General features: G+C 51.9%; 2 protein-coding genes and 1 long non-coding RNA gene across 3 annotated transcripts in view; 2 read left to right on the top strand and 1 right to left on the bottom strand.

Annotated features, from left to right (window-relative positions):
* SND1 (staphylococcal nuclease and tudor domain containing 1) overlaps positions 1–4,122 on the bottom strand; it is a 228,676-nt gene extending 224,554 nt beyond the window's left edge. Inside the window, exon 1 of the mRNA XM_083700134.1 lies at positions 3,699–4,122. Within this exon, the coding sequence (XP_083556260.1) occupies positions 3,699–3,782 (84 nt within the window). The 5' untranslated portion in view covers positions 3,783–4,122. The remainder of the gene's footprint in view (positions 1–3,698) is intronic.
* Positions 1–19,323, top strand: part of LOC310826287 — a 430,259-nt gene that overhangs the window by 329,620 nt on the left and 81,316 nt on the right. The window contains exon 3 of the long non-coding RNA XR_014555679.1: positions 10,544–10,584. This is a non-coding gene — a long non-coding RNA (uncharacterized lncRNA). The remainder of the gene's footprint in view (positions 1–10,543; positions 10,585–19,323) is intronic.
* Positions 1–19,323, top strand: part of GCC1 (GRIP and coiled-coil domain containing 1) — a 451,035-nt gene that overhangs the window by 395,925 nt on the left and 35,787 nt on the right. The window lies entirely within an intron of this gene.

Genomic DNA, 19,323 nt, shown 5'->3' with positions numbered 1-19,323 from the left:
GGTGCCCGCCTGGCAAGATGCAAAGATGCACAAATCCAGATCTCCAGGCGTCCCTCTGGCCCCTCCACCAGCCAAGGCAGGCAAGGACACCGGGGCTTTGATGGTGCACAGCCTGGTATGATCAGGAGGGAGGGGGAACAGGCGATAGTCACCTGCAGGCGGCCTCTCCGGCCTCCTTCTCAAGGCAATGATTTCGAGCACCCAGGCTCAGGACCAGTGGCGAGAATTGGGACCCTGGCTTGCCTCCCTGTTCCGAGCGCCTTCTTCCCCCACCCGTCCCAAGGGCCAAGGGCCAAGGGGGGTTTCCTTGGGGGCTGCATCCTCTTCTCAACTCCTTTCACCCAAATCGCCAGCCCTCAAACGTAGCAGTCGATGCCCCAGTCTATTAAAGCACTCTGCGCAAACGCCAAAGCATTAAACTCCACCGGAGAAGCAAATTGACAAAATAATCAATTGGAGAGAGATTCTTTCAACGGAGCTTGTTCCACGGCTGTGGCACTCGATACACGCAGGACCCGAGCTGTAATTACTCTTAATCTAGTTCCCAGGACAGGCTCAAGGACCACCCCGCTCTTGGCTGCTTGCCAGAGAAAGCCAGGGGCGAGATCCGTGGGAGCGCCAACCTGCACAAAGGGCACTGCGCAGGCCCCCTTCCCTGCGCCCCTTTGACTCCCAAGGCCGCCTCAGCCAAGCTGACCACCTTCCCAAATCCCCAAGAGGCTCCGTGTCACCCCAACAGACCGGCAATTGTCAGGGCTTCACAGCACAGGAGGCAGCCCCCTTGCACCCAGGCAGAAACCAGCCGGCTGACTCCACTGTGGGCATCAGGTAATTGGCAGGCAGGCAGCCCTGCTCACCTGTCCGACTTGGGCCACAGAGGGCAGGGGAGAAAAAGCTTCCCCCACAACTGGAACTACACTTGAATGCAGCTGCCAGTCAGAGGATGCTGTGGCCCCCAAAATCCTCTGCTACCCCCACAGTCAACGCTCCTTCGTCTTTCCCCCACCCCAAATTTGTCACCCCTTCTCAAGTTTAGCAAGATGATGCCACCTCTGTGAAAAATCACCACCAGAGAGAGCAGAGTTCCTACCTCACAATATTCCCCCCCCCCCTTGAGACGCTGGGTTATATGCCTCTGGTTTAAAAGGCTGCCTGCCAGAGCCCAGGCTTTCCCCGCAGAAAGGACCTGAGGCTGATTCCACCAGTGGGGCCCATTCTCCCAGGAAGAAGGTGCTGCTCTCAGATGGAACGGAGGCTGAGGATCACTTCCTCCTCGTGGCAAAGGGACTCCACCTCGCTTAGAGATATGCAGTGCAGCTCACTGGTTAAAGTTCGGCTGTATACCCCAGGGCGAGAGGCTGAAGACGGAAGCGCCTATGGGGAACCATCCTTCCCAGGGGGCAGCCCCCTCACGCCAGCAAGTGCCTCCCTGCTTCCCTAAGACCCTCTGGGACACAGGGTGCTGCGTTTTGCCACTAAAGCACTGTTGCAAAAAAATTATAAATGAGAGCTGAATGAAATAAGAACAATGCCGGAATGGTTACAGGCTGTGATCTGGAGAAAGTGGCCAGAGCACCACAGGCACCCCGGCCACCCTTTGCGGAAGTGACAACGGGAGTAACGCACAGGGAGAGCATTGGCCCCTTCTCTCCTCACAAGGCTGCCGCAGGGCAGATCGGAATCTGCAGAGCTGAGCTGCACCCCGCCCCCGGGCAGCGGTCCTGGAGCACACTGCAGACCACCCACCGTGGACGGGTGCCCTCACGCCAGGGCGCACCCCCTGCTTGCGCTGCTGGGGGGAATTCTCTCTAGCTGCCCCAGGACCTTGGCCCACCAGCCCCACTGATCTTCTCGCTGTGGGGCAGAGATGCGCCTGTGCTACTGGGCGAGCGCTTCTGTCCCTTCCTGCTCCAAGGGAAGCATCTAAATTGCAGAACTCTTTCATGTGGCGTGGCTCACACATGGCAGCGGGGTGGAGTGACGTTTGTGACCCAGAGGGCACTTGTTTCGGGATAGGGAAGGGAACCAGCTGCTCTCAGGCTCCAGAGCCCTGTTATTTAGAGGCACCTGAACATCCTCTGCTCAACGGGTAAGGCCACTTCCTGCCCCCAGGTTGCAACATTACACCCTAGCATGCCCGGGGTTTATTACAAGCAACTTCTGCTGCTGAATTTCTAGCGGCATTTGGAAATACTGGCTGAGACCTGGCACAGCCAGCACATGTCCTGTGTCACAGTGGATCTGCAGCAAAAAGCAGCCCCCAGGACAGAGGAGGACACACACACACCAGATGCCAGAGCACCAAGCGGCAACATGGCAGCTGGACTAAGCTAGACTAAGAACCCACAACACATGCCCAAGCTGCCACATGCGCTGACAGCACCAGTCCCAGACAATGTGGGTTCCCAGAAGCAAGTCTGCGGAAGATGGCCTGAGAGAGCTGCCAGGGGGCAGCCCACAACCCACCCCATGAGACTGCCCTTCCAGCCTTGCCCCACCGAACAACTTTGTCAAGTTTGCGTCTTGCCCTTCTCCAAAAAGATACAACTGACACGCAAAGACACTCCTTCCAGAAAGCAAGTGTGAGCCTGCGTGTCCTTTGCAATGCAGAGGCAGTTCCAAGGCTCCCCTAAGTTATCCTGGGGGCGTTTTCTGAAGGTCACCGGAAGCCAGACCACTGGGCCACCTAGGGCAACGCTCTCCAGATGTTACTAGAGCCCAAATGCCAACAGGCTCAACCAGCATGGCCAACGGTCAGGCCAAGAGCTGCAGTCCAGCAACAGATGGAGGGGGCTGCATGGGGTGCCCCCTGCCCAGAGACCAGGCTCTTTCCCCAGCTCTAGGGCAGAGGTTCCGGCCTGGACCCGAGGCCTCCTGCCTGCAACGTGTAGGCGCTGAGACTCAGCCGGGCCCTTCCTGGCTGCATCACGTGCAGCAAAACAAGAGGCTCCTCTTCTTCCTTATCTTCAAAGGGAAGAAATGTGATCTACTCTCCTTGCAGGAACGTGCCCCCCTCCCTCCCCAAAGCCCCAAGCGAAGAAGGAGCTCAGGAGGCTGCAATTGCACCTGGGAGAGAAAAGGGTGGTCCCGGGGCTCCCAGTCCTGGGGGCCACACGCCCACCTCCCACAGGGGAGACGGGGGTCTCTGGGGGAGCCGAGGGCATTCCCACAGGGGCACCTGGCTGGCCTCGCTGGGGCACAGGGGGAAGGGATCCCTCTCACCCAGCCCAACACCCACGTGGTCCCAACCCAGCTGCTGCTGCTCCTCAGGGGCTGCTGGGCGGGGTTTTGAGCGGGTTGGTCTGGACGACCCCTGGGGGTCCCCCTCCCAGCTCTTCGGTTCTGCGACCCCTCCCGCCCTTCCTGCCCCGAGGAAAGGGCTCCAGAGGAGGGTCCTGGGCTGGATCCCCCTCCGGGCAGGTGGGGCAAGGGGAGAGCGGAGGGCGAGCTAGCGGGGAGCCGAAGGGGTCCGCTCCCCGAGAGGCCGCCCGGAAAGGGGCCTGGGCGCTCTGCCCATGCTCAGAGGCGCCCTTGGCGGCGCCCTTCCTCCCCCCAGCCCCCGCCCCGGGGAAAGGATCCTGGGCTGGACCCCCCTCCGGGCAGCCGGGGCAAGGGGAGAGCGGAGGGCGAGCTGGCGGAGGGGGCCCCTCCCTCCTCCCGGCCCGGGCACTCTGCCCATGCTCCGAGGCGCCCTTTACCATCTTGACGATGCCTCTCTGCAGGGCGGGGCTGGCGGCGCCCGAGGCGGCGGCGGCGCTGCTGCTTCCGGAGGAGGAGGCCATCCCGAGGGGTCTCTCGCGGGGGTCTCTAGCGGGGGTCTCGCTCTCTCTCTCTCTCTCTCTCTCTCTCTGCGAGGGACGCGGCGCGGACGGAGCGGCGGAAGGGGCGGGGCCAGGGGCGGGGCGCCAGCTTTATACCCCTCCCCGGCCCCGCCCCCTCGCGCAGGCGCAGCTCCCGCGCGGGCCCCGGCCCCGCCCAGTCCTGGAGAGGAGGGCCAATGGGCGGACGCCCCCGCGGACCGGACCCGCCCCCTCGCCGCCGGCCTGGCCAATGGGCGCGGCGAGCGGCGGCCAGGGAGGGAAAGGGGAGCGGATTCAAACCCGCGACGTCGCGGAAGGAGGGAGGGAGGAGGGGGGGAGGAGGCGGGACTTCCGGGTCAGGCGGGGAGAAGGACACGTCGGCAAGAGCTGCCCGCGCGGCAGGAGGGGCCGCCGCCTCGGACGCGCCTGCGCCTTGGAGGGGGATCCCGGGGAAGCCCGGCGGGCGGGCACGTGACCCAGGAGGGAATTCCCGGCCGCTGCTCCTCCGCCGGCGGCGCCTAGCGTGGCCTGTCTCTCCGTATTGTTCATAGTGTTTGTTACATTAGAAGTTGTTACGGAAATTTCGGGGGGGGGGCACATCTTGAACGTTGTTAAATGTTACAGATATTATGCCTGAATGTATCCTTTCAGCTTGACAGCTCAGGGAAGTCACCTAGCTTTAACAATCATATAAAATCAACTCCTTTGCCAGTTTCCTCCATTCCAAGGCTATTTTGCCCTTGGAAAAGCAACTCCAGGAGGTTCCCAGAGGTGACAATTGCTGAGCTGATTGTTGGCCAAGGAAAGCCTAATCCCATCACCGGACTTGCCAAGGGGCCAGACATGCAAAGGAAGTTCTGTTGCACTTTGGGTGGTGGGACTTCAGAGGTCTTTGCCTCTGCTCATCTTATACCTGGGTCTTGCCCTTATGCTAATCTTGTACCAAGGACTTGTCTGGACATGTTTGCCAAGGTTAAACTAGTGTGTGACCCCTGTCCACCCCTCCCCTTTTGTGACATGTCAGAGATGTAGCAGTGATGCTGTACTGTATACTTTATTCTGGGATATGGTGGGAAACTTTTAAAAGCCCTTGTCACCCCATCCTCAGGGTTCAAAATTCCTCTTTGAACCCGTTGCACAATAAAGTTTAGTCTACAGCTATTTGCTCCAGTTGGTGGCTGGACTCCTTCCTTTATTCCGCAGGGACCCGCGGGCTCTGCCCAACCAGTTGGGGGACTGAGCAGCCTCACACCCAGATTTTTTCATAACAAAGTGAAATTAAAATAAATAATAATAATAATTTATTACTTATACCCCACCCATCTGGCCAGGCCTCCCCAGCCACTCTGGGAGGCTTCCAACCAAAGATTAAAAATACATTAAAACATCAGTCAATAAAAACGTCCCTAACAGGGCTGCCTTCAGATTCTTTCTTCAGGTTTTTGTCTTCTTGGTTCCTGAGTTTTCCCGTCAGTTTTGCCATTTCGGCATAGTCCAGCCATAGGCAAACTCAGCCCTCCAGATGTTTTGGGACTACCACTCCCATAATCCCTGACCACTGGTCCTGTTAGCTAGGGATGATGGGAGTTGTAGTCCCAAAACATCTGGAGGGCCGAGGTTGCCTATGCCTGGCATAGTCTCAACAGCTTGGTTTGCCATTCTTCTCTGGCAGGGACTGAAATGCCGAGATGTAAGGGACCCCAATGGCCATCTAGTCCAGCCCCTCACCAGGAGGCAGGACCTTCTCGGGCGACCCTCTCGCTTGCTCAGGAGGTGATCTCAGGGGCATTTTCTGAGGGAGGCTGGACCCTGGACACACAGGAGACCTGCTCCTTCCCTCCCTGCGGCTCCTCGTTGCTGGTCCCTTCCTCCCCTGAAAGCAATTGGCGGTGCTCGGAGCCCCCCAAGCAGGCTGGCTGCAATTCCCCGGGCATCTGGCGTACCCGCCTGGAGACTCTAAGATCCAGTATGGGGTTGGGCTGCTGCTGCTATGCGGGCACCCCTTGGAGACTGGCAGCTCCCGTCCTCTGCCCATTTTGGACGGAATCAGAGAGGCGGGGGGGGGGCTGAGCTGGGGTGCTCGTCTGCGCCCCCTACTGGCTGAGCAGGGTTTCTTTTGGGGCCACCCCAAGGAGCCCCTGCTACATTCAGCCCTTCTTCTTGGGGGTGAAGGGAAGAGGGTCAGACATCTCTCTGGCTTCTGCCTGTGGGCCCAGCCCCCTTTTGCTACCAATAGCCAAACCCAGCCAGGAAGCCTGAGATGACTGTCTCAGTCAGCAGGATCCCCCAGGGCAGCAGATCCCAACATTGATCTTTCCTCCACCCTTGTTCCTTATGTAAATCTTCCATCACCACTTCTTCCCTGCCAGGGAGAAGAACACCATTTTGGGGTCCACCTCTAGTGCCAAAATGCACTTGGTATCAGGTGAACCTGGAATGTGAGAAAGTCCATCGGTTCCAACTGTGAATAAGTTGAGTTTCCAAGAATCGCAATTGGGGGGGGGAGGTTTTAAAACCATAGAATCATGGAATTGTAGTGTTGGATGGGACACCAAGGGTCATCTAGTCCAACCCCCTGCAATGCAGGAATCTCAGCTAAAGCATCATTGACAGACGACCATCCAACCTATGCTTTAAAACTTCCAAGGAAGGAGAGTCCATAATTTCCCCACCTTTCCGTCATCAAACATTTCTTGGTGTCCTGATGTTTGGTCAGAATTTCCTTTCTTGTGCCTTGAAGCCATGGGTTCAAGTCCTACCCTCCAGAGCAGGAGAAAAGCTTGTTCCCTCTTCCATGTGACAGCCCTCGAGATATTTGAAGATGGCTCTCATGTCTCCTCTCAGTCTCCTCTTCTCCAGCCTAAACATCCCCAGCTCCTTCAACCGTTCCTCATCAGGCTTGGTTTCCAGACCCTGGTGATCTTGGTTGCCCTCCTCTGCGCATGTTCCAGCTTCTCAGCATCCTTCTTAAATTGTAGTGCCCTGAATTGGACACAGTATCCCACGTGTGGTCTGACCGAGACAGAATAAAGTGGGACCATGATTTCCCTTGATCTGGACACTAGATAAATGTGCTTATATAACATTTGAAGAATTTACAGGGACACTGGTGACGTTTCCCCCAGTAAAATTCAGGAAAGTAGAAACAGTGACAAGTTCTTTTTACAGCTGTAATTGATTGATAGATTAATTACCAGAAGAAATTTAAAAAGACAATAAGTGATTAATTAACCGGTCTGAAGGGTTGTTGAAGAAACTTTTAAAATAGGGAAGCAGAGAAGGGGAGGGAGGGGGAAGTCCGAGAAGTAAGGTTATGAAAAAAAGATTTGAAATTATACATGTTTATATGTTTGTGTTTGTTTGTGTGTGTTGATTGTTTTGTTTTTATTTGTGTTGAAAATTAATAAAAAATTATTTTTTTAAAAAAAAGTTCTTTTTGCTCTTTCAGCTGACCTGAAAATCTGTGTATGCCAGTATAGTGGTACCTCAGGTTACATACGCTTCAGGTTACATATGCTTCAGGTTACAGACTCCACTAACCCAGAAATAGTGCTTCAGCATAAGAACTTTGCTTCAGGATGAGAACAGAAATCGTGCTTTGGTGGTGCGGCGGCAGCAGGAGGCCCCATTAGCTAAAGTGGTGCTTCAGGTTAAGAACAGTTTCAGGTTAAGTACGGACCTCCAGAACAAATTAAGTACCTCAGGGTAACTAATATGAAACCTCCAGGATGCCTCTTCCACTCCACTCCTGCCCCCCCCCCTTTTACTTCATTTCCCTCTTGCTGATGCAGCCTAGAATAGCATTAGCTTTTTTTGCTGCTGCATCACACTGTTTATGCTGCAGAACAGAGGGTGGAAATGCAGAAACATCAAGAGGACAGGGTTGAGCCCGTTAATTTGCTGGCAGCAACAAAACCTCAGCTGCCCACCTTCAGCAAGGGAGGTTGTGCTGGTCCCGGGGGGAGGTTACCGTGAGGCGTGGTCAGAGACTGGTCCTGGGTTGAGGGTCTGGAGACTGTCCACCAAGGGCAAAGCGGGGTCCAAAGCGAGGAGCCGGGCAAGGACAGGAACTTTGGAAGAACAGGTCTGGGTGCTGGCAACTTGGGACTGGGCTGACTGGCCTTTATCTCCTCTGAGGCCAGGGGCGGTCCCAGCCCCCAGGAGCCCCGCCTCTCCTGGCCTTAAGGCGAGCACTCCTCCTGAGAGAACCCAGTTCCCTTCGCCTCTCTGCCCTGAGCCTCTGCAGCTCAGGAAAGGCTGGAGGGTTACTGGACCCAGACGCAACCTCACCTTCCCCTGACAAGGCTGGGAGAGGAGCACCTGCAGGCAATGGGTCCTCAATCACCTCCGGAGCCAGAGTGGATTCACCTGGTGTCTGCTCCTGAGGATCCGGCACAGGTGCAGGTGCTTCAGATTCAAGGCCCTGCCCCAGCTCAGCCGGCCCTGGAGGCGGGGACTCCTGTGCAGGCTGGGATTCCTCTGAATCAGCCTCTGAATCAGATTCCCAGGCCATCACAGAGGCACTGAGTTCTTGGGGCCCTGCCAGGGGCTTCTCGATGGCCAGGGGGTCTCGGCCTTCCGCTCCCCAGAATCCCAGGCAGGGGGACCAGCGCTGGTGAGCTAGAAGGGCAGATGGAGAAGGAAAAGGCATCAGCTTCCAGTGGTCCAGAGAGAGATTTGGGGAGATGGGAGATTTGGGTCTCTGAAGTGCCCCAGCTGGTCTCAGAGCCCAAAAGTCTTCCAAGTCCCTAATGGGAAGACTAGCCCAAGGCACTGATCACTCACTCCCCTGCAGTGTGGAAATCCCAACGGGTGCTGAGACTGGAGCAGTCCCTGGAAAGAGCTCAGAGGAAAGGGCTCTTCTTATTTCCTCTTCTAGGTGGCGAGAGCAGATTAAGGTTGCTTCCTTAACAAAAGGAAAACGGAGTTGGGAGGTTAATGTAAGCTTTATATTAAGTCTCCCTCCCAAAGTGTCGAAACAAAATAAAAAAATTCCTTCCAGTAGCACCTTAGAGACCAACTAAGTTTGTTCTTGGTATGAGCTTCCGTGTGCATGCACACGTCTTCAGATACACACATAGTCTGTATGCACACAAAAGCTCATACCAATAACAAACTTAGTTGGTCTCTAAGGTGCTACTTATGCAGGTGGCGCTGTTGGTTAAACCACAGAGCATAGGACTTGCTGATCAGAAGGTTGGCGGTTTGAATCCCCGTGACGGGGTGAGCTTCCGTTGCTCGTTCCCTGCACCTGCCAACTTAGCAGTTCGAAAGCACGTCAAAGTGCAAGTAGATAAATAGGTACCATTCCCACGGGAAGGTAAACGGCGTTTCCGTGCGCTGCTCTGGTTTGCCAGAAGTGGTTTAGTCCTGCTGGCCACATGACCCAGAAGCTGTACGCTGGCTCCCTCAACCAGTAAAGCAAGATGAGTGCTGCAACCCCAGAGTCGGCCACAACTGGACCTAACAGTCAGGGGTCCCTTTACCTTTAAGGTGCTACTGGAAGGAATTTTTTTATTTTGTTTCGACTACGGCAGACCAACATGGCTACCTACCTGTAACTAGAACCTAAGTGTTGAGATGGCTGAAGGGTCCATCTGATGCAATGCTTGGCTGCCAGCAGTGGCTGAAGAGATGCAGGTGCTGATTTAAAGCAGAGAGCCCTCCCTGCCCTCCCTGGTTGGATATAGGCTGCTGCTGAAGGTGGAGGCTCCATCTTGCTATCCTGTTTTTCAGATCTACTGCTCAGTCCTCTGGCGGTGCATGTTTGCTCAGAAAAACCCTCCTCCACTCAAGTCTGGCAGAATCCAGTGCCGCAGGAAAAGGAAAAGTCATCAACACAGCCCCCAGAGTCACCAGCACAGCACCCACGAATGCCACTGCACCCAACAGGACCCCCCCCCCATGGTGCCCAGAACAGGCCTCAGTAAAGGTCTCCTCAAAACCCCACAAAGCATGACAGATGGTTTGCTTTCCCTGCTCAGTTCCTGTTTCCACTCACTTAGCCTGACCTACATTGAATTTTGTTGTTGTTGTTTAGTTGTTTAGTCGTGCTTCGTGACCCCCTGGGCCAGAGCATGCCAGGCCCTCCTGTCTTCCACTGCCTCCCGCAGTTTGGTCAAACTCATGCTGGTAGCTTCGAGAACACTGTCCCACCATCTCGTCCTCTGCCGTCCCCTTCTCCTTGTGCCCTCCATCTTTCCCAACATCAGGGTCTTTTCCAGGGAGTCTTCTCTTCTCATGAGGTGGCCCAAAGTCTTGGAGCCTCAGCTTCAGGATCTGTCCTTCCAGTGAGCACTCAGGGCTGATTTCCTTCAGAATGGAGAGGTTTGATCTTCTTGCAGTCCATGGGACTCTCCAGAGTCTCCTCCAGCACCAGAATTCAAAAGCATCCATTCTTTGGCGATCAGCCTTCTTGATGGTCCAGCTCTCACTTCCACACATCACGACTGGGAAAACCATAGCTTTAACTATACGGACCTTTGTTGTGTTACGGCTAAAATCTGGGTGCGGGGCTACACTGCCACCCAGCTCGTCGGACTAAGTGTCCGCGGGTCCCTGCAGAAGAAAATGAGCTCAGCCGGACAGGAGCAAAATGCGGAGATCCAAGGTTTATTGCGCAACAGGTTCAAGACGAGATTGAACAGCGAGAAAGGGGTGACATGAACTTTTGAAACTCCCTCCATGTCCCAGAATACAGTGCAAAATACATCCCAGTTACATCATGAATACATTAAGGAAAGGTTGGGTTACACAGATTACATCATGAATACATTAAGGAGAGGTTGGGTTACACCGGATTAACATAAGGAGGAGGGGAAGGAGGGAGAACTGTAAGGGGGGGAAAACTGCATTTTTTTCCCAGTCAGTAGTGGACCTTCCTGCTAAATGTAAAGCATAGACCACTACTGAACAAAATACAACAGGTGTTATTTTATGTGATATCCTATATCCAGCTATCTGCACTACTATACTTGCAAATGACCTTAAGAGGCATGGCTTGCAAGTCCCTTTTAGGTTTGCACAAACCCACACATCTGGTACGGTAGATACAAAGTTATTATTTAGTGTATATCTATATAACATACACGTACATTGTATTGGTCTGTGTTGCTCCCTCCTTTGCCGCCCTGCTCAACCCACCTCCTGGAAGTGTAGCCCTGCACCCAGATTTTAGCCGTAACAGTTGGCAAGGTGATGTCTCTACTTTTTAAGATGCTGTCTAGGTTTGTCATTGCTTTTCTCCCAAGAAGGAGGCGTCTTTTAATTTCGTGACTGCTGTCACCATCTGCAGTGATCATGGAGCCCAAGAAAGTAAAATCTCTCACTGCCTCCATTTCTTCCCCTTCTATTTGCCAGGAGATGATGGGACCAGTGGCCATGATCTTTGTTTTTTTGATGTTGAACTTCAGACCATATTTTGCGCTCTCTTCTTTCACCCTCAATTGCATTGAATATTCAACTACATTGAATATTCCCCCTTAAATATGGCCTCATTTCCCAGGATGTTGGGACCAGACACCCACCTTGTCTCTCTGATTTAAGGTTACCTGGCGTCCCTGTTTCCTGGTGATACGGAGGGGAGGGCATGTCTTCTTCACCTTCTTTTTCGCTACAATATATCCATTTATTTCCAATTGTCAATGTCAAAAGGGACTAAAATCTATAAAATTCATAGAAAATCAACATGCCACTTTGCTCAATTTCTCTAGGACTCCATGACACCTCCCCTGTCCTCCATAATCCCTCAAGTAAGGCGTCAAGACCCTAATCCTGTCAAATCACTCTGCCAAGCCTTTCCTCCAGGCAATGCCAGTACATGGACCATTGTCTTCTCATCAGGAAGCGCTTATCTGCGCATATCTCCAGCTCTGCATATTCCCCCCTCCCTCCTCCATATGTTAATCCTGTGTAACCCAACCTCTTTTTAATGTATTCGTGATGTAACTGGGATGTGTTTTGCACTGTATTCTGGGGCATGGAGGGAAGTTTCAAAAGTTCATGTCACCCCTTTCTCGCGGTTCAATCTCGCCTTGAACCTGTTGCGCAATAAACTTGGATCTTCTGCAGTGTGCTCCTGTCTCCGGCTGAGCTCGTTTTCCTCTGCAGGGACCCATGGACTTAGTCCGACGAGCTGGGTGGCAGAGCAGTCTCGCACCCAGATTTTACCGTAACACCGGAGACAGTCCCTGAATTTACAAATCAGTCCCCATACAAAACCCACTGGAGTTGAAAAGTGTCCCCGGATTCACTGGGGGAAAAAATCTGGTAAGCTTACTCTGATGGAGAGATGCAAAGAGCTTTCTCTCTCTCAGCAAGAGTGGCAGTGGCTCAGATTTCCAAATGTTATCCTGGTTCCAAAAATGTTGGGAATCCCCATTCTGGCTGACTGCACAGCTTGTGGTGAGAACCAACAGCTCCTGCTTACTGAGGACAAGAAAGAGATCTCTTTCTCCAAAGCCTAATTAATTTGCCATTAATTTGATTTTGATTTGATTTTAGAATGTATTTCAATTAATTGATTGCGATTTTATGTAAACTGTTATTTTTACTGTTGTTAGCTGCTCAGAGCCCGGCTTCAGCTGGGGAGGGCAGGATATAAATAAATTATTATTATTATTATTATTATTATTATTATTATTATTATTATTATTATTATCATTATCCAAGTAAGGCAGAACAGTGCTGTTTTGATGGTAGCTGCCGCCCTGAACTCAAGCCGGAAGGTGACATGTCAGTGACCATCTGGGCTGTGAGCCCTGGAAGACCCTTTCCCTGCCCTGCAGTCCTTTTCCCACCTGGCCTTGGAGGGTGGAGCCCGGACTGACTCCAGCTACAGAAATTTAGGCTGCGAAAGAGGCCAGAGACCATCTTGCCTGTCTTTTAGTGCACAGCCAGGTCACAGAGCCTGAGATTCCAGCCGCCCACCACGAACCACGCTTGGCAACAGCAGCAGATACTGTCCATGCTTGAGATGACGTTTTTAGTCTCTTGCTCATTATGCTGTTTTAAATGCGCGTTTTATAATTGACTTCCTTTAGTCATGTTTAAGATAATATTTTAGTTTCCTGTTAATAATGCTGTTTTGAATGAATACTTTATATTGACTTTGTTCAGCGATGTTCAGTGCTGGGTTGTTTTATTTGATGTTTTAATGTGCTGTAAACAGATTTGAGATTCGTTTTTTCTTAAAAATAATAAGAAATGAAATGAATCATCACAATCACCATCTCACCTCAGTTGCCACTTGCTTCGGAGAGAAGCCAGCCCTGGGGTTCTGGAGATGGGCTGTAGGGGAAGGGCTGGGCTCTGGTTGAAATGACTCCTCTGCTAGATAGGCCTTGGGAAACACTCATCAGAGTTCTGTTCAATTGGGAGGCCCCCCAAAGGCCATCTAGTCCAACCTGCCCCAATGCAGAAAACCCGGCACTGGAACAATGAGCGTGGCTTTTTGGTGGTCACTCAGGCTCTGTTCCAAGGCCACCAGCACCTTCCAAGCTGTTCCTCTGCGAACATCTCATTCCGACAGGAAGTTCCTCCAAATGTTGAGTTGAGAATACCTTTTCCTGTCATTGGAAGCCCTTGGTTCAAGTCCTACCCCCCGAAGCACAACAGAGAATACATTCGCTCCATCATCTATGCAACAGCTGTTCAAATATTTGAAGATGGTTATTGTGTTGCCACTTGATTTTCTCTTCTCCAGGCTGAACCTGCCCAACTCCCTCATAGGATGCAGTCTCGAAAGCTCTCTCCATCTCTGCCAACCTTCTCTGGCCACATTCCAGATTGTTGATATCCTTTATCCAGTATCCCTGAAGGAGCGTCTTCACCCCCATCGCTCTGCCCGGACACTAAGGTCCAGCTCCAAGGGCCTTCTGGCGGTTCCCTCCCTGTGAGAAGTGAGGTTACAGGGAACCAGGCAGAGGGCCTTCTCAGTGGTGGCGCCTGCCCTGTGGAACACGCCCTCATCAGATGTCAAGGAAATAAACAGCTATCTGACTTTTATAAGATATATTTTGAGACAACCCTGTTTAGGGAAGTTTTTAATGTTTGAAGTTTTATCGTGTTTTTAATATTCTGTTGGGAGCAGCCCAGAGTGGCCAGGGAAACCCAGCCAGATGGGTGGGGTACAAATAAAAAAAATATATAATTATTATTATTTTTATTATTACTACTACTACTACTTAACCAACTGTGGCCACTGTTACCAAAATGTATGGTAAACTGCTGTACTAGAAATGTTAACCAAAAAAACCTCAAACTAGCACAGGGACAAGCTACAGAGGACACCTTCGCCCCAGTGTGATTCCCCTTCATCATGTACGCAACACAACAGGTCACCTCCCTCACACAAATAAGCCACACCGCAATAAACGAAACACAAGCAACCAAGCTTGGGAACCCCTAACCTGTTGCATCGTCAATAAAAATAAATAAATACACAAATAAAGGGCGTACCTGTGTCATGCTGATGCAAACCACCTACATTAATGATGGGCAATAGAACAAAAGAACAGTACCAACTATGGCCGCTGATGATGATGACAAGGTCCAGTTATTCAAGATCACGAGATTCTCGTAATTAGAGAAAGAGTTCCCAGGACCAGACTCAGGAAGGGCAGGGGTGGCACAGCAGAGCCATTGGCTGAGGCAGGGAGTGGTGGTCAGTTGTGGAGGAGCTTCTTCTCGGAGACAAGGTCACCACAAGCCACTTGTGTTTCCTTCTCTGCAGACAGAGGGTCCCCAGGCTCTTGTAGGAATGCAGCGAAGCTGCAGCTTGGAAATGAAATAAAAAAATTAAGGTCTTACATATATATATATATATATATATATATATATGCAGGTTTTGGTGTCCTCGGGTGTCTTCCCGTGTAAAAGTTGGGGTGTCTAGGCGACGTTTCGACGAGGTCTCACTCGTCATCTTCAGGCTGGTGCTTTCGGCTTCTTGTTACTGGAACAGAGCGGGATCTCAATGTTTGAGTTCCTATAAATACTGTAGAGGGGGTGTGGTGTCTAGCCTCCAATGTTCTGGGCAGAGAGGAAGTTCCCAGGCTAGTGTGCCTTTTCTTCTTTTGTTCCTTAATTACTTGAGAGATACCTTGAGTGATTTCTTGAGTGATATCCTGAGTACCACTTAGGTGGGTCATTAGGTGTGGATTAGTTGCTAAAGTCTTTGTGTCTTGACCTCTTGAACTTTGTGAAGAGTTTTCCTGAGAAGATGGCTGTATTGCACTTAGTTGTGCTTTGGCTTGGCTTCGTGTATAGGGGCGAGCTGTGGTTTTGTGGCTTGTGTCAGCCAGATCTGTGTAGGGATTGCAGGGGGGTGCAGCATCCGGAGGTGCCACCATGGATTGGCTACTGGATGGTGTCAGTAATTCATCTGTGGAGAGGGTCTGGGTTTGGGTCTGGTGTGGTTGATTGGTGTTGGCGTTCTGTGTGCCTCTGGATCTGGTGTCAGTTTTTGTGGGGAGGGCTAATTTCCAGATGTCTGGCAAGCGGGATGTGTCGTCACGCTTGTTCATGTTGTGAGGGTGTTTCTCTATCTCGATGGCTTCCATGATTATTCTCTTGTGGTGATGTTCCGTGTTAAAGAGCAATTTGGAATCTGCAAAATTAATTTCGTGTCCTGTTTCTTTCATGTGTTGGAAAAGAGAGGAAGTTTTTTCTTCTTTTTTGACGGCATTCTTGTGTTCTGCGATACGTGCATTTATTCGTCTGTTTGTTTGTCCAATGTACGTGGCTGGGCAGACTTTGCAGGGTATTTCATAGATCCCTTGGTTTTCCAACTGGATTTTATCCTTGGGGTTTCTGAGGATATTGGCTATTTTTTGGTTGGTGCAAAAGGCTGTTTTGATATTGTGTTTATGGAGGATTTTGCTAATTTTATCTGTAGTGCCCTTGATATAAGGAAGGAGGGCCATGCCATTGTTTTCTTCTGTGTCTTGGTTTTTGGGGGGTGTTTCCTTTTGGATTAGCTTCGTAATCCTGTTTTGCTGGTATCCATTGGCAATTAACACATTTGAGAGATTCTGTAACTCAGTTGTCAAGTGGTCTTTGTCAGCCAGGCGTTTGGTTCTGGAGATGAGAGTCTTGGCTACGGAGTTTATTTGTGCAGGGTGGTGGTGTGATTGTTCAAGAGGTCAAGACACAAAGACTTTAGCAACTAATCCACACCTAATGACCCACCTAAGTGGTACTCAGGATATCACTCAAGAAATCACTCAAGGTATCTCTCAAGTAATTAAGGAACAAAAGAAGAAAAGGCACACTAGCCTGGGAACTTCCTCTCTGCCCAGAACATTGGAGGCTAGACACCACACCCCCTCTACAGTATTTATAGGAACTCAAACATTGAGATCCCGCTCTGTTCCAGTAACAAGAAGCCGAAAGCACCAGCCTGAAGATGACGAGTGAGACCTCGTCGAAACGTCGCCTAGACACCCCAACTTTTACACGGGAAGACACCCGAGGACACCAAAACCTGCATATATATATATATATTAAATGTTCATAACTGAATATATAAACCACATGTCTGAAACCCCACAGAAAAAGTCCTGAAACCATTTTGTCCCTCCCAAATTCACCTCAAATATTTCTCTGCAAGGTCGCAGGAAAATGGAAAAGCCTCCCCATTTTCTTTTCCTTCACAAATCCTGTCTTAAGGGTATGTCTGTGTGTGAATAGGGTGAGCCTGTGACCTAGCTCAGGAACTAAGTATTTGTCATTACAAAAGACTGGCCAGGCTCCCCAGGCAATCCAATGAAGTGACTGTTAACAGGTAACCTACCAGACAGGAGATAAGCAACGCACTCAGATTTCTGTTGTAGACTGCCTCTTCTGTGATTCAGGACCTATAAATGAAAGTCTTCCTTCACGCAACGCAGAGTTAAATTGTGGAACTCAGTCCCCCAAGGAAGCAGTGATGGTCACCCACTTGGATGGCTTTAGAAGAGGATCGGACCAATTCATGGAGGAGGAGAGGGCTCTCGAAGGCTCCTAGCTCTGCTCTACCCTCCACAGTGGGAGTCAGCCATGCTTCTGAATCTCATTTGTTGGGTATTGCAAATGGGGACCCAACAGAAATTTTGAGGAAAGCTGGGGGGGCGGACCCCTATGGACTATTTTCATTTTGGAAGGAGTCAAGTGCTTTTGAAGAGTTTCCTTAAACTGTAAGACCATATAAAACATTAGAGAATGATGGATTCACCGCAGCCCACATAGACCTGCCCAAATATTAAGATCAGGGGGTGGGACAGGGGGTGGTTGGTCCAAGGAGCAGGGGGGGCACCTGGGAGGACTTCCCCTGTGGTCTCCCCACCACAAACACACACGGTTCTGCAGCTCCCTCTCCTTGGAGGTGCCTGTGCCCCCATCTCAGGTGCCTCTGGGAGCTGGTGCGTCATTTCAGATCAGATCCTCTCTCCTGCATCTGATCAGCACCACAACTGCACCATAGGGCTTTCTCTGCTGTTTTAATCGATGATTTGATGATGCTTTAATTTTTCATTGGGTGGGCTTTGCCCTGGGAGCTTGTGGGGAAGGGCAGGTGGCAGATTCAAATAAATAAAATATGCAGGAAGAGGAGCATGTAGATCCTTTGTTGCTTCTGAATTGCTGCTTTCCGTCTTCTGGCGCCCTTTGGACACTGGAAGCAACAGTGATGCTGCTGTCCATTTGACCTGCTCCCTCCCGTGTGGCCAGCCTTGCCACTTCTCCACTCAAACAACTGTGACCCTCGGACCCGGACCCTGCTATGGGCTGGATGGGATGGGAACCCTCAGGCTTCCTTCTCTTGGTGGCAGCAGAAGAGGAACAAAGGGAAGACCCTCTATCTTCCCTTTGGGGTGGTCTCAGTGCTGCCACCAAGGGAAGGAAGCCTGTGTGGGACACGAAAGGGAGAAAGGCTTTATTCCCCTCATGCAGGTGGCAGTGAAGACTTTTGCCTCCTACGGCAAAATGTGTAGAATTGGCGCTGGCCGGGTGTCCTGCCTCCAAGGAGAAGGTGGTGGTGCAGGATCTGGCTCAGTGGCCTCCAGCCACTCAGGAACAACCCCTAGAACAGGCATAGGCAACGTGAGTCCTCCAGATGTTTTGGGACTACAACTCCCATGATCCCTAGCTAACAGGACCAGCTGTCAGGGAGGATGGGAATTGTAGTCTCAAAAGCCAAGGTTGCCTATGCCTGCCCTGGAGCAACAGCTGAGAAGAAGGGAGCAGCCTTGGGAGGGACTGGCAGTGCTCCCCGCCCACAGAAAGTGAGCTGGGCATCAGACACAGAGGCAGAACAGCCCCCAGGAGCAACGATGCCACAGGAGGAGGAGGAGGAGTTTGGATTTGATATCCCGCTTTATCACTCCCCTTCAGGAGTCTCAAAGCGGCTAACATTCTCCTTTCCCTTCCTCTCCCACAGCAAACACTCTGTGAGGTGAGTGGGGCTGAGAGACTTCAAAGAAGCATGACTGACCCAGCAGCTGCAGGTGGAGGAGCAGGGAAGCGAACATGGTTCCCCAGATCACGAGTCCACCCCTTTTAACCACCACACCACACTGGCTCTGCAAGAGGCTGGCTGAGATCCGCCCAGGCAAGAGTGCTCCAGGGCAGAAGAGGAGGACTGCCTAAGGAAACTTCCCAGAGGCCGCATCTGGCCCAGAGTGGGGGTTGGGGAGCCCCCCCCCTTTTGGCTTTGGGGCCTCCATGCCTCTGAGAGCTGCAGGAGCAATGTCTTCTGCCTGACCCCCTGCTCATCTGGGGCTGCTTCCTGACGAGCTGCTTGCCTGAAACTGTGTACACACCACGCATCTAAAAACACATTATCCCCCCCCCCACAAAGAATCCTAGGAACTGCAGTTTACCCTCACACAGCTATAATCCCCGGCACCCTTAACGAACTACAGTTCCCAGGGTTCTTCTGGGGAAGTCACGTGCTTTAAATGTGCTTTCAATGCATGCAGCTGGAGCCCTGGAGGGAACCGCCGCTGGCCTGGGATTGCGCCTTGGGCGTTGCAGCCGCGTGGTCTGCTCTAGCTTGGCCAAGTTCGGATTGGACTCAGTTCGGATTGGACTCTGGGAAATAAACCGCGCCTTGGCCTGCCTTGCAGGAGGGGAGGTCAATGCAGCGCGAGGCAGAGGAATCCATAGATCTGTTGTGGGTGCCAAATCATCGCAAAGAAAACCTGGTCTGCCTAGGAATTAAGTTTTGGACCAAACCCACAAGAGGGAGCGGGGTGGCCTGGAGAGTCAAAAGCTGGCTTACACAAAACGCTTGTAGTTTTAAACGTCGCCGGTATGACAAACTCTCTAATTCTGTATTCTAGCTAAGGGATAAGCTGTGCGTTTTGCATTGTGAAATCAAGCGGTGAAATGCGCTTGGGTCTGGCGAGAAAGGAAGGCGCGCGGCCACAAGGCGAGCTGGAGCCGCGGGTGCCCGAGGGTTTGGCTGGGGTGGTTGGGCAGCCGGTCTCTCTCTCTTGGCCCGTCTCAGGACCCCCATTTCCACGCCTTGCAGTCGAGATTCCGCGGC

This window comes from Podarcis gaigeae, assembly GCF_964106915.1.
Source record: "Podarcis gaigeae genome assembly, chromosome: 10".
Taxonomy (NCBI): domain Eukaryota; kingdom Metazoa; phylum Chordata; class Lepidosauria; order Squamata; family Lacertidae; genus Podarcis; species Podarcis gaigeae.
This window is presented reverse-complemented; position numbering and strand designations above follow the sequence as displayed.